The sequence below is a fragment of the Miniopterus natalensis genome, chromosome 7 (genome assembly GCF_054644295.1).
Source record: "Miniopterus natalensis isolate mMinNat1 chromosome 7, mMinNat1.hap1, whole genome shotgun sequence".
NCBI classification, from domain to species: domain Eukaryota; kingdom Metazoa; phylum Chordata; class Mammalia; order Chiroptera; family Miniopteridae; genus Miniopterus; species Miniopterus natalensis.
This window is the reverse complement of record NC_142087.1, coordinates 47,746,081-47,761,727: the sequence shown is the minus strand read 5'-3', so window position 1 is coordinate 47,761,727 and position 15,647 is coordinate 47,746,081. Positions and strand designations below refer to the sequence as shown.

The window sequence follows — 15,647 nt, the reverse complement described above, 5'->3', positions numbered from 1 at the left end:
TATTAGATACTGGCTCAGGGAACAAACCTGAAAATATCACAAAAGTAAAATGGCATGAGTAGGCAAGAAGAGGTCTCATGCTTTTGAAAGGCTTTGAATTTACATTGCTGTTTTTAAATACTATTTTCAAGGCTTTAAGAAATTGGTTCTTCTGATCTTTAATTAAAAAAAAAAAAATTCCAAGTGCTGAAAGTAAAGGGGATGTTAACATCAAGTGTAATAACTACACAGCGCTAATGCAAAAGCTCTTTAAAGTGAACATCTCTTCTGTCTGTCTGCCCAGTGAAGAGATTTGCTTTCTTCCTCCTATCCCAAAACTCCTGATTTGTAAGAAAACCCAGATGTTGGCTGTACATAGAAAGGCACACTAACGTGTCAGTTGCCAAGAATTTTATGTGTGTGAGTAGAATGGTTGTTGCCCCCATAGTGATCATAAGCATGGGCCCCAGAACCTAACCCTCTGTGTTCTAACCCCAGCTCTGCCCTTGGTATGTTGACCTTGGCCAGCCTTCACCCCAGTAAGCCTCAGATTCCTCACGCAGAAAGTTAGGATGGGAACAGCACCTGCGCCACAGGGCTATTCTGAGGGTGAGGAAGCTTGATGCATGTGAAAGCTCTTACCATTTAGCTGTGCCTACTATTGAGCATCAATAAATGTTAACGTCGGGGATGTTTCATGTGGCTAATAAGATCACTCAAAAGAATTCTGTCTTACTTTCTGGCTTCTCTACTGTCTTGTTTAAAATAATTGAGAAAGGGAAGCTGAAGTGGGAATTTTAGAGAAAACTATGTGTTTGAGGATTTGGAGGTGGTCTAGGGTAAGAAACTGGTGCGGTTTGGGCTAATAAGGTGGCTTTCTTGTCAGCATCAGCTCTTGATCATTCTAAGATAAGCATGACTGCTCTCCAAGCTCATTTTTCATGTTACTCCTGCACAGTACTGCTTATCTGCACCTCCACTGGAACGAGGTCAGTGGAAGTTAAGAATGAAAGTCCACTCTGGTCCCTTTGAACTCCTGGTAACTTTTCTGTTGATAGTAGAATTCCGTGGAACTTTGGAAGTTAATATTTACATTAGTGCAGTTTGTGCATTGCATCTATCTAGATGTTGTTCTTAGATTTGGGGTTTTTACAGACTACTAAAATGCCCAAAATTATTTTGGAAAGCAGAGTTTTTGTTTTCTAAGTAAGAAAAAAACACCAAAAAACTCTTCTACTTACAAACACCATTATTTTTTTAAGTATATATGTGTATATACTTTAAAATGTACATATCAAATTATGAATAAACTTTTAAATTGAATGAGTTTAGCTTTATGAAAAATTGCATTTCCTAGCTTTTATTTCTTTCACTTTATCAAAACAAACTGGCAAAAGGTTTCCTACATAGGAGTAGTCTGTGCACCAGAGTTAATGAGTACAATCCAGACATCATGTTCTCACTTGATCTGTTTATTTAGTACTTTTGATCAATGACACTGTTTTTAAAAATAATCAAGTTTTTTGATGTAGCTAAATAAACTCAGTCATTACAATAATATGTGTTGTTCTGTGACCATAAATCAAGATTTATAAATATTTTACATAAATTGTGATAAATATTTCGATCACTGACCATGCTAATGCATGTTTTCCAGAAGTTTGAGAAGAAGCTATGGCATAGTGAATGAAAAATTAATGTTTTGGAAAAGGAGTTGATAGAAGAATAAACTGCAAAATGAAATTATCATTTCCTACAAATACGGTTTCCCTTTTTTTTCTAGCCAATCGACTTTGAAACAAATAGGATGTTTGTCCTTACTGTTGCTGCAGAAAATCAAGTGCCATTAGCCAAGGGTATTCAGCATCCACCTCAGTCAACAGCAACTGTATCTGTTACAGTTATTGATGTGAATGAAAATCCTAATTTTGTCCCAAATCCCAAGATCATTCGCCAAGAAGAAGGCCTTCATGCCGGTACCATGTTAACAACGTTTACTGCTCAGGACCCAGATCGATATATGCAGCAAAATATTAGGTATCAGATGCCACTTGTGCTGTTTTTATAATTTACATTATGGTCCGTCTTGTGCATAAAATTTATCATTTGAGTAATAATTTCCATTTGAACCAAAACTACTTATTACAAGGTTATTTTTGATTCTTTGATGAAGTTTCCTTGGTAAATCAATGAATATAGTACATTAGAAATATCAGAATGGATCTACTCTGGGCTTATTTAAAGAAGAAAAGGTTTTCTGCCTCTTTTTTTTCTGCCTCATTTCCTTTTTTAAATATTTAATAATAATTTAGCGTGTGCTTTTATACCATAATCACAAAAAGCTTCTAATGTAAGTAAACAGGAGATATTCAGAAGCTTATGACATTTATCTCTTCTTCACACATCAAGAAGAAAATTCATGTCAAAACCAAAATATAAGAGCTAATTATTTTCATCTCCTACCTGTACAGTAGTTATAGGACTTACAAAATATACCTGTAAAGATTTCCAACTTCAGCAAAATCAAATTTATCCTTCCTGATGAGGGGAGTAGATGGTTGACAGAGCACACCCCACACAACCATTCATTGCTGGTGATGATAATTTTTAAAATTAGCTCATGTTTTATTTAACTTCTTTTAGAACTGCTGCTAACAGATAACTGTATATCTTCTCTATTTCTCTATACAGTAAAATCAACATAGATAAATAGCTACTTCATCGGTGTATTGAATCCTACAACTTTTTACCTCTCAAAACACAGGACATTTTTTGCAATCTGTGTATTGGTTATCTAAGCTTAAAAAGCCCCCTGCCCCAGATAAAGAAGGAGTTTAAAATGATAAACTATTGATACAGATAATCTGCTTCGTACAGATTCAGACTCTGGGACTTCCTTTGAAGGGTGTAGTTCTGAGGCTTGCCCCATTGTGGAAGATCCTACTAGGGATAGGATTATGGGGGTCTCCCCACTCTGACCTCATCTCCACCATGATAAGGTGGTAAGCATTTTAGGAGTATTCTCTGAAAGAAAATTCACCTTATCGTTTCTCTTAAGTCCCATACATTAGGGCTATTGCTGATTTAGAAGGCATATTTGAGCTACTACATCTGCACCATTGCTACCCATTGAACTAGACAGTAGGTTAAAAACAAGGTCTGTCAAACCCACCAGAGCCCACGGTAGAGAGACTAAGCTCCTAGTCTTCCCCTCCAACACCCATCTGGTGTTTCCTGCCTGCCCATACACAACCTTTATGCGTCTCCCCAAACTGCTGTCACAGAAACACTTCCCACATTAAAGATGTATTTACAACCATCGCCTACAAAAATGCCAGGTAATGAGCTGCTTGCATTTGGAACTAAACCAGTAAAGTATGCTTTATTGTTTAACTTTCATGTAAAAAAATTAATTAAACTTATTGCGCTTTCGTTTTGTAGATACACAAAATTATCCGATCCTGCCAATTGGCTAAGAATAGATCCTGTGAATGGGCAAATAACTACAATTGCTATTTTGGACAGAGAATCACCCAATGTGAAAAACAATATATATAATGCTACTTTCCTTGCTTCTGACAATGGTACGTAATTAAATACAGTCATTGTGTTATCCTGTGCGTTGTTAAAGAGAGGAGAGCCTCATCCTGAATGCATCATCAGGAAATGAAGTTTTCTACGAAACCCAATTGTCTAGGAAAAGGACCTTTATTACTCTTAAGCCCCAGCTTCTATTTTCCATTTCCACTGGGGTATCTATGACATATTCTGTGTGTTTTATAATGTCCATACATCCTCCATGGGGGCCTAGTGTTGTGGTGATAAACCTTTGTGGTTTTCTGCCGTTACACATTGATGCCTCGTTATTGCAGGTTGAATCTGTCCTCAGTGGCCCAGGCACTATGTTTTTTGAGGTGGTCTTTTTTATATTTCTGCTGCCATCAGTTTATCTGTCTCTGGCATTTTTCCTCTTTCTAATTCTCTGTCCCTAGTCTGCCATGAGCTAGGAAACTCTTAATTTCATGCATAAGTTGAGATAATTGAGTACATGAGCTTTAGTGTGTTGGTTTTGGAACGTAGCTTAGCATTTTTTTTTCCTGGGTCTTTGCTAGATTCTAAATAGTTGAGATTAATAAACGGTACATTTTTAAATGTATAAGATCAAAGCAGTTTGTGTGAACCTGGTGTTGGACTTATTTTGCTTTATTAGCTTTTAGTAATATATGTGCTTAACGAGTGTAAGCTCTGACCCCCAGGGTCCAGACTCCAGCTCTACCATTTTCTAACTATGGGATTGGCAACAAAATTTCAAATCTGTCCCTCTCCCTTTTCTGTTAAATAGGGATAGTGGTAGCAGCACCTCACTCATAGTGTACTGGGGAAGATAAAATGGCTCGTACACATAAAGTTTTTAAAACAGTACCTGGCACAAACTAAACACTGAAATATTTCCATTAGGTGTTAATAGTTTCAAAACTGAATCACAACCGTGTTTTAAACCCCTTTCACTGTTCAACTCTGCATGTTAGCATCTGATAAAAATAGCAGGCTTCAATTTGGTGGTCAAGATGTGCAGCTTATAAAACGCTGCCCATCAAACACTTTCGATAAGAACAGTTTCAATGAACCTTTCCGAATCCTGTATAATAAGATTCAATGAGATCGTTATCTGTCATAAGTCTATGTGGTGACAGAGCCAAAGCAATATTTTTCATATCCTTTCTAATATGAGAGCTAATGTTCAAATATTTAGAATTGAAACTTGGGAGAAACAGCTCCTGCCATCGCACATCAGAGCACAGCATTAGTGTCTGTCTTATGCTCCCTCGCCATGTGTGAGCGGTAGCTTCCCTTCTTGGTAGACTTTAAAGTAATATACCTTGCACCCTTTTGTTGCAGTTTAAAAAGCTATAAAATTATATATGTGTATGTTGGTTGTGAGTCGCAAACAAATTTCTCATTCACCAGGGTGAATTATTTTCTAATTGAAAGGGTGTCTGATGCAGGCGGTTAAATCTGTGTCGCTGGGATGCTTTGCAAATGCACTTGACCTCAAACCACAAGGCTGGATTTGGAGCCCCAGTTCTGCTCTTTCTTGACTAGGCAAGCTCTCATACTTGCTGTGCCTTAGTTTTATTATTGATACATTGTTTTTGCTGCTTGCTTATTCTATAGAGTCGTTATGAGAGTCAAATAATATTAAATGCGATAGTACATTTGAACGTTTATCAAATGCATTGGAGTATTATAGCGGTCATGGTGGTATTAGAAACCTGCCTCCATCTGGCCACTCTGCCTCCACCTTAATTCTTTCTGCTTTCAGAACCATTCGTATTCCTCAGAGAGGTCCATGCAGACTGCTTCTTGTCCCCTTCTCAGGAATGTATATGTGCTCCTTCCTAGTTGTATGTCCTTGAGCAGGTCACTTAAACCTCTGGGTTCTGTATGCAGCCTTATTCAAAAGATGGCTATATTACTATTACGGTATATTTATATAATATATAAGCTATATAATTAAATAACCTAATTACATATTTATGTATAATATAGTATTTATGCTACATTGCAGCAGTTTCCTAAATAATGTCACTTTGTTCAGCACCTTCTCATTATAACATGAATGAGCTCTCATAAGAACTTACCTCTTGTTCATGTCACTTAGCCTATGGTAAAACTGGTTTTGTTATACGTTGTTTCTCTTAAAGTCACCTATTGATGATGTTAAGTGAAGACTTACTGTATATACTTATATAAATATTTCTAATGTAACGCAGGCCAAATCACTAGACTAAATTATCACAAGAAGTAATAGAGACAGCATTATATGGTGGAGGGAGAGTAGATTTGGGGTGAGATCAAGTTTTAGTAACAACCCTACCACTTATGAGTGTGCAGCTCATTGAGACTCGGGTTCCTCATCTTTCTGAACCTACTTCATGGGTTTACAATGGAGTAAGGTAATACAGCAACCTCATACTTTCTCAAGGAGGTGGTTGGTTGATCAATAAATATCATTTATCTTCTCCATGGTGTTTCTTCCCAAGACGAGGTTTGTGGGTCTGTAGACTGTTTCAGTATTTCATACCTGTGTTTGAGCTTTAAAAGCATTTTTATGTTCTTTCATGCACATGCCTTGGTTTCCCATCAAAGGTAGGGTCCACAAGATCACAAGCCTGGTGCTATGTTCTGCTTCTCTTACATTCCCCACATGGTGGGCACAGGGCACAGAGCAATGGACAGGAGGGCAGGGCAGGCCGGGAAATGCCCTCAGCAGGGGCACACATTGTCACTGCACTCAGCTCCTACACACCAGCGGTGGCAGCTCAGGCTTATCCTAGAGAGGAAACAAGAAGTGGCCTTGCTCTGAAAACAGTCTGCTCAGGTGCTATGGCAACTAGATCCTTCCAGGATTATGCAAGGATAAGAGCAGGAAGGCTGGATGTTTTGGAAATTCCACAGCTGTTGAGGCTCATGGGAGAGAATTGTTCAGCATCAGTTTGTAATTTTTCTTTCTTTTAAGGAATTCCTCCAATGAGTGGAACGGGAACACTGCAGATCTATTTACTTGATATTAACGACAATGCCCCTCAAGTGTTACCTCAAGAGGCAGAGACTTGTGAAACTCCAGCCCCCAATTCAATTAACATCACAGCACTTGATTATGACATTGATCCAAATGCTGGACCATTTGCTTTTGATCTTCCTTTGTCTCCAGTGAACATTAAGAGAAATTGGACCATCACTCGGCTTAATGGTAAGAACAGGTTAATTATTTGAATATATGTGCAGTTGAGAGATTTTGAAGCCTGGTATGAAAAGTTAATTTTAGGTGTTTTATAATCTTCTCATTAAATATATTTTAAAAACTACTTAAAGTTTAAATAAGATATTAAAGTCCTTAAAGCCAAAAAAATGTCTTCACAAAGCAGCATAGTTGTAATCTGCTTTACATATACTATTAGGTAGTACATACTTTCTAGAAAATGTTACATGGTTTTCATCGTAATATGTATTAACTCTCAAACTGTATTTTTTTCTTTTATGTAGGTGATTTTGCTCAGCTTAATTTAAAGATAAAATTTCTTGAGGCTGGGATATATGAAGTTCCGATCATAATCACAGATTCGGGTAATCCTCCCAAATCAAATAGCTCCATCCTTCGTGTGAAGGTGTGCCAGTGTGACTCCAATGGGGACTGCACAGATGTAGATAGAATTGTGGGTGCCGGGCTTGGCACCGGAGCCATCATTGCCATCCTGCTTTGCATCATCATACTGCTCAGTAAGTACTTTCTTTGGCTCTTAGATTTTAAATCTTTTCACTTCTAGGATGTTTAGCAAAGGAACCTGTTGATGTTGCCTTTCAAAGTAATTTAACACTTCTCTTCGACCTCTAAGTGCTTTCTTGCCAATCTTACAGGATGTCCCAAAATAATGTATGTGCACACTTTGAATAATTATAAAGGAAGTGTTTATTAAAATAAGTTTTATTTTCATTTAACAGCTATCCGCTGTTAAAGTGTGTGTATGTTTTTTTGGGACACCCTTTATATGAGACAGTTAATTCCACTTTGAAATGAGGAGAAGAACCCTGGACCCTTACATGCTTGCAGCAGACCCAGCCAGCCTGCGTCTTCCATGCCCCATTGCCATTTTCTGATGCCAGTGGCTTCGGAGCTGTAACAACCCCTTTCTATAGAAAATTTAGACAGTCCTTAGTTTGAGCACTTATCTTATGAATTGAGTATGAATTTATGGCATGTAGTTGATGATTTAAGAAAATAAGTATATTGCTTTCCTTTTGTTCCTATAAAGCACGGTCAGCAACCTGGGCCAGTCATGCAGGGATTAAGGTATTTGTTTCTGAAGGAGACAGTGTAAAATAGTGAGAAATTATAGTTCGTATAGCACATTTGATAATAGAAATGATTACACAGCTCAATAATTCTCTGTCTTTAGAGCAAGTCTAGATTAAGGAATAACTCCTTTGTAAGATACTTTGCAATCTTTGGTTCAGTGGAATGCAAGAAATTAACCACTGGAAAGTACTTTAGGAACCACTTCTAAGCATGCAGGTTAAAAGGATAAATTGCCCAGGCCCCATATTTTATTGTTGAATAGCAGCAGGACTTAGTTTATTGTGCGATCATGCTATGCACCGATCACTTACTTGAAAATGTTGGCCATTTACAAGTGTTCTGGTAATTTAGAATTCTGTCCCTTTATTCTAAGCAATTACTATAGAAGCCTGAGCATTTTTTACTTCCTGTGTGGAGACTATTTTGACTATAATTTGAAACCTACTTGCTATCCTAATAATCAACTTGCTAGATTTAGCCCTTGGAACAATGGCAAATGAGATCATGCATCTGGCTTTAAAGGGAGGATGTTTACCTTTATGGCCAATAATAAAAATGTGCTCAAATAGGAGTCATTAAATCTTTTGCTTTGGGATGTAAACCAATATCTCCGGATTTTAGAGAGAAAGCGTTCCTAGATGTGCACTTAGGGATATGTTTCAATTTCAACTAAAATGTGGCATGTATGCCAACCTTATCAAGAAAGACTTAGAAGTGATGGATTATGGCGTGAAGAAGTGACTATAGCATTTGAAGGAAAATGAATTGGTGCTGATTTTAACATCAGCCCTCTGGAAAATTGATGATTCTAAACCTGGCAAAAAAGTGTAAAGCATGAAAGCCTAATGCTATTTCAGTGCACAGGCTAATCCCCCAGCCTTCCTACCTGAAACCTGCAGTTTAGTACGAAAGGGAAAGCACAATAGTGCAGTAGAAAAACACCCGTCTTTGGAACTTAAAAATCCTCGCCCTTGCCAGTTTGACTCAATGGTTAGACCATCAGTCATCCTGCGGACTGAAGGGTCCCGAGATGGATTCTGGCCAAGGGCACAGGCTCGATCCCTGGCCCCAGTCAGGCATGTGCAGGAAGCAACAAATCCATGTGTCTCATCTCACGTAGATGTCTCTCTCTCTCTCTCCCCCCCCCACTCTTTCTGAAAAGCAAGGGAAAAATATCCTCAAGTGAGGATTAAAAAAAAAAATCCTCAAAGTGCCACTGCTGATCCAGTTCCAGCTTCCCACCCAAGTCAACTTGGCATCTCACCCGTCTTACCCTCCCTGAGAAGTACAGTTCTCCCTGACCTGGGAGTATAGTAATGACTGACCACCTTAAATGAAACAGCCCTTCACTAACAAGTAACAGTTTAACTTGCTGTTTGTTGTTTTAGAATTTACACACCATTTTATTCAGAGCAATATCCTCTAGCAAGCCAAAGTAAAAGATAGAAATAGTTACTGTCCCCATTGTAGATGACGGAACTGAGGAAAGGCATTCGCACAATGAGATCACGGGGCACCGGGTCCTGGGACCCAGGTCTTCACACTCTAAACCCACCCAGAGGTAGGGTCTTGCTTTGTCTTGTGTCTCTTAATGTGAGGTCAGAAGTAGATAATAGAGGAAAAGAAGTATTACAAGCTTTCAACCCACAGAAGTATAAATTATTAGTGTTGCAGACTATGGTTCCATAGATCAAGTTTTAAAAATTACAGTATTATGCTTTTTTTACTCTTTTTCCTACACCAGTCCTCGTTCTGATGTTTGTGGTATGGATGAAGCGCCGGGATAAAGAACGCCAGGCCAAGCAACTTTTAATTGATCCCGAAGATGATGTAAGAGATAATATTTTAAAATATGATGAAGAAGGGGGAGGAGAAGAAGACCAGGTAAGCTGTATTTTAGATCTTTGAAATAAAATGTTATGATCATGTCATTTAAGTGATGGGACAAATGTGAATACATGCAGTAAGATTATGGTGTCAAATTTCGTTTCTGTTATCACATTATTAAACACCTGGTGAACTTTTTTCAACATGTGCTGCACAGTTCTTGAATTTTTTTTCAGAGTCTCAAGCATCATATTTATTTTTTAAGAAAATCATTAACATTGTTTAAAGGAACCTAGGATGTAACTCAATTCTATTTGTACTAATAAAAATAATTTTTATGGTTTTTCTTCCTTGGATGTCCAAAACATAAGTAAAAGCAGTTTCCTATGTTGGGCTTTAGATATTTATATGTCTAGAAGAAAAAGCACTGGACTATTCATTTCACAAACATTTGCCATTCCAGGTACTATTCAACATTCCAGGTACTACTATAATTATTGGGGATACAGAGGTGGGCAGAGTCCACAGATATCTGCCCTCACAAGTCTTGGGTTCTTGAGAAATATTTGAAGTCAGAGACAGTGTCTCGTTCATCTTTGTATCCATAGTGTCTCTCATGGTACCGAGCTTATCGTTGCTCAATAAACGTTGAAGTTCCCATCTGGCTATAAAATAACATGAGCTTCTAGAGCACTGTGTACACAAGGAATGGCATTCTTGTTGAAGGTGGAAAACAAAGAACTTTATCTGCTTGGAAGTAACATTTCAGATATCAAAATAGCTAACATTTATGAGGTCTGGGCTATATACTATATACTACATATATTAAATTCTGTTATCTCTTAAATCTTGTGATATTTTGAAACTGTGATATTATACCGTTAAATATCCCCATTTCTGAGACAGAAAACAGAGCCTAACTGTGGTTGAATTCTATGAACTCATACAACTAGAAAGTGATAGATGTAGGATTTGATTCCAGGTCTGTCGTATGTTACAGCCTTAACTAACTACTCTGATAGAGTTCTAAAAATTATCTGGATGATATTAATGTACTCCATGAAAAATCACCGTGATACATTTGATAGTTATGTCATTTTCACTTACTAATGCAAATAGTCAGAAAAAGAATTCAAAATTATTGCGTCCTGGATTATTGTCAGTAAATCCAGATGTATTCTGTTTTAGGTACATATGTAGATAGGACTGTAAACTTGAATAAAATCAAATTTCCATAAACATATTTTCTCCTTCCCCTTTTTTTACTTTTTTGAGGAAATAACATATTACTTTTTGTTTTGCAAGGCACATTCACATCCATTGTTGTGTTTAATCTTTGTGGGAACCTGTTAGAGTTTTCCATTTTACATTTGTAGCAAGTTGCACGATTTAGTCTCAGAGTTTGGACTGGCAAAGCCAGAACTCAAGCTTGGCTTTCAGCTTCCATCCTCCGTTTACCGTATTCCGCAACTTTCTCATTTAGAAGAGTATTTAAAGTCTGTTGAAAACTTGACTTTTGTGTAAAGCTGTTTTGAATACTGACTAATTAAAGTGGCTCTATAAATATACCCCAGAGTTTCTTGCTTATAACTGCCTTTCGGTATTAAAATTCATGTTTGGCTTACTCTGTAATCTATCTATCCTTTCACTTTCCTGAGCCTTGTTCAAGATTAGCAAAAATATGTTGATCACATTATTTCATAAATCTTCTCCTGGTATTTTATGTTTCATGTCATTGTGCATAAACTTAAACCCAACTCAATGAAACTTCAGTAAAAATAGTAATCAGTGGAAGGACACCAGTCATAACTAGATGCTGCATAGAACTGTAGGTTTAGAGGTCAGAACCAAGATATTTCTCAGCATCCAAGGATCTGGACAAGGGCACTAGGTGCCACCTGATCTGGTTCTTTCTCTATCCCACCCCATCCCTTTAGGAAACTGTTTAATGAAGTTGTACTGTTGTAATTATTTTAGGAAAGACTTACTTCCTTTATTGACTTTATCCACTTAGATTGATGCTTGAGATCAAATGGTAAAACGTATCTATTGCAAAGGTTTATTAAAATTATCATCATAAGTCTTCAGCCTTTTCTTTTTCTGACCCTCTGAATTTTTTTCTTTGCCACCAGATAAACTCTTGGGCATGAATATGTTGCTTCTTACCCACTTCCCTGATAGTTTGAAGATTTTTCTGGAACTTTCTTTATATTGTTTGCTGTGGCTAATTTCTGTACTTAGTACTGGTCTTCTTGTGGTGTCCTTTGGTAGCTTCTTGGTTCTTTGATGGCCTTTTAGTCTAGATTAAGAGCCTCTGCCTATCTCTGATCCTTTGCTATGATTTACATTTGCAGTTTTCATTATAGAAAATGGTGACAAAATTATATAATGGGTTTTTTTATGCATTCTAATTTTGCCTGATAATAGCAGAATGAAATATGCAGTGTAGGAATGCTACACCAACGTTTCTGCCTCCTTTACTTCTAAAGTGGCTCATGAAATCCATTCACTTATCTCCATCACCAGGGCCACTACCTTAACTTAGGTCAAAATCATCACCATCCTGCAACAGCATCCTCATGAGTGTCCTGCTTCTGGTTTCACACCCCCATCCACTCTGGGGAAATTATCAAATCCAGACTTCCTCCTTTGCAGGACAGATCTTTGGCCCTGCATCCAAACTTTGGTGTACCCTGTGGTGCACCAGGTAAAGGCCTGTGGGAAACAGATCGTGGTGGGAGCAAACTCCCTCAGGGTGTGACTCCATCAAGCCTATCCACCGGGGCCACTAAGGTTTCTTTCAAAGTCAGGGTAGGGTGATTTGTCCTTTTATGATTTAATGACAGATTCCTTTCTTCTTCCTCTCACCGCTCTTCCAGGGGTAGAAGCAGCTATGGGTCTTCTTTCTCCTGGGAAAGGCTTGTCAGTTTCTTTATTTTTGTTCTGTTAAACCTCATTTTGTTCTCAGCTATCTTACAGTTTCCAAAGTCTATGATTTAGTAACTTATTTGTCTTGTTCTTGGCATAAGAGTGCAAATTATATTCTCATGATTTTCTGTATTCCCACCAGAAGCAGAAGGCTTCCCACAGGTTTAACTCATATCAACAAAGAATATGCCCAGCATCCCAGAAGCTTCCCTTGAACCCCTTGCCAGGTAGTGTGCTGTCTGCCAAAAATAACCAGTTTTGTTTTTTTCTGTCACCACAGATTAGCATTACCTGCTTTTGGATTTTATTATGAAAATGGATGTCATATAGTAGGCACTTTTCCTGTTTGGCGTCCTTTACTCAACATTGTATCGGCGAGATTCCTCCATACCATATTTAGACGTAGTTCATTTTTATTGCTACGGAATAGCATTCCATTATAAGAATTAACCACATTTCATTTATCCATTCTACCACACTTGGGCATTTGAATTGATCCCGTTATCATGTGTGAAACTGCTATGAGCATTCTTTTGTGTGTGTGTATTTAGGTGTATTTCTGGTGTTAGATGCACAGAGATTGAACTTCTGGGCAGGCACAGGAATGTGCATATGTGCAGCTTTAGTACGATCCTTTCTGCCGGTTTTCCAGAGTGACTATATCAGTTCACACCTCCCCTTGCCACAGCCGTGTGTAAATTCCAGTTGTCCTGCATCCTCACTGGCGCTTGGTGTTTTCAGTCTTTTAAACTTTTAGCCACTCTGATAGTGTGTCTTATTATGATTTAATTAGGACGTTCTTACTGACTTGCCATTTTGATATCTTCTTTGTGAACTTTTTGTTCATCTCATGTGTCTAGTTTTCTTTTGGGTTGTCTTTTTCTTACTGATTTGTAGGACATCTTTATATATTATGAATATCAGTTCTTTGCCAGATAAATGTATTATAACTATCTCCTCCCATTCTGCAGCTTACTTTTTTATTCTCCTAATGGTATCTTATGATGAACAGAAGTTTTTATTTCAGTGAAGTCCAGTTTATCAATTTTTTTCATTATGGTCCTATTTAAGAAAACTTTGTCTACTCCAAGGTTGAATCACCTCCTCCAAAAATCTTTATATTGTCTCCTTGAAGCTCTATTTTACCTGTTATATCTGTGATCCATCTGTAATGGATTATTCATTTGGTACAAGATATCGATCAGAGTTCCTTTTGTTTTCTTCCTCTGTGGATATCCAGCACGGTTTACTAAAAAGATAACTCTTTTCCACTGTATTGCAGTAATTCATTGCACAAAAAGCAAGTGGTTGTATGTGTGTGAGTCTGAGGATGGGCTCCCTGACTCTCTGTGCTCTACTACTTGTTCTGTTTGTCTGCTCTTGGGCCAGTTCCATGCTGTTTTCAGTACTAGAGCTTTCTGTTATATCTATTAGGATAAATTCTCCAACTGAATTAGTCAAGGTTTTTTCAAAGTTTTATGATTTATTATTTATCTTTTTTCTGAAGGAAAGAAATACATATTTATTTAATACTCCCACTTTCTAAGTGAATTTATTCCAAATGCTTCTCCATTTTCTACATACGTATCATTGCTCTAAATATTAAAATCATGGTCCATTCCTGAGAAGTTCAGTTTTGTGAAATACACTGCATTCTATTTTCCATAAATAGAATGGCTCCCTGTAAGAAATTCCATTTCTATGTAGTAGTGTGCATTAAGCCTTTTTAGCAACAGAATATGATTCATTACTTTTTATTAGGTTTGTGTGGGGTTTTAAGATATTATCTCTTTACAACAGTGGGCCTCAGAAGTGGATGGGTGCCATGTTGCATTTCAGACAAGCTTTAGCCGATTTTTATTACACATGGCTCCTATTTTATGGAGCATGTGTGTCACCTCAAGATGTGGATGGAGACTGTGCCATCGGAGGCAGACATAGCTTGTTATAATCAGGCCAGGTTTAAAGGATGCGTAGATCTCAGAGGTCGGTGTAGGTAGTTGGTGGATGCCCGTGGTTAGAAGCGCAGGCAGGGCTGCAGGAGCTGTCTAGGGAAGGCTGTAACGCCCAGCCTGAAGCTGGATTAGCCAAGATGCCCATCTTCCTACAAAGAGAAAGCACCTTTCTTAAGGAGCTAACTGATTAGAAAGAAAGCAAAGCAAAACATCCTTGACCAGGGTGGCCCTCCCTGTCCTCCCTACTCTCGGTTAGCATCTCTGTTTAAGTTTTGTGCCAATTTCTTCACCAAAATAGCTAATAGGGCTTAAGAAAAGAAAACCAAACAAACAACACCTCTGTGTTTTCTTTCTTGCCTTGTGCGTAGTAGACCTTTCTCAGTGCCTGTGGACAGTCTGCTTGGCATGGACTCTCAGGACATGAGGTTGGGCCACACTGGAAACGACATCAGATGTGTTCTGAACAGGAGCATTATTTCCTCACAGTGCTGTTGGCAGTTGTGCAGACGCTTTTAGTATAAAATGTCCAGCCTCTTTTGAGAGGGTGAGGTTCCCTCTTTATCTACTTGGTTTCACTGCCCTAATCAGCAGGCCTTTTGGTGGTTATCAAGTCATGTTTAATCACCCTCATTAGTAAATGTCCTTTAGTGCCCTTTTGGCCGGTGGGGTTGGTTGCAGTTACGGAATCCCGTTTTTTTGTTGTTGTTAACCCTCACCTGAGAATATTTTCCCCATAGCTTTTCAGAGAGAGTGGAAGGGAGGGAGTGTCTGGGGGGGTGGGGGCGGGAAGAGAAGAAGCATTGATGTGAGAGAGACACATTGACTGGTTGCTCCCCTTCCAGGGGGCAGGAAGTGAACCCCAAATCCAGGTGCGTTCCCTTGACAAGGAATCGAACCCTCAACCCTTCAGTATGTGGGCCCACGCCTTAGCCACAGAGCCACACCAGCCAAGGCATTACTGTATCCCTTTTAATGATCTTTGCATCTGTTTCCTTGCATATCAGCTTCCCTAATGAAATCAGGCTGAATGTACAATATAGCCAATAGCTTACTATTCCTGGAACCACCCTCTTTGCCCCAGGATAAAAAACAAAAACTGT

General features: G+C 38.3%; 1 protein-coding gene across 1 annotated transcript in view; it reads left to right on the top strand.

Annotated features, from left to right (window-relative positions):
• Window positions 1–15,647, top strand: part of CDH2 (cadherin 2) — a 207,880-nt gene that overhangs the window by 168,786 nt on the left and 23,447 nt on the right. The window contains exons 10-14 of the mRNA XM_087819025.1: window positions 1,763–2,016; window positions 3,421–3,563; window positions 6,500–6,733; window positions 7,027–7,260; window positions 9,582–9,721. Coding sequence (XP_087675151.1) covers window positions 1,763–2,016; window positions 3,421–3,563; window positions 6,500–6,733; window positions 7,027–7,260; window positions 9,582–9,721 — 1,005 coding nt within the window. The remainder of the gene's footprint in view (window positions 1–1,762; window positions 2,017–3,420; window positions 3,564–6,499; window positions 6,734–7,026; window positions 7,261–9,581; window positions 9,722–15,647) is intronic.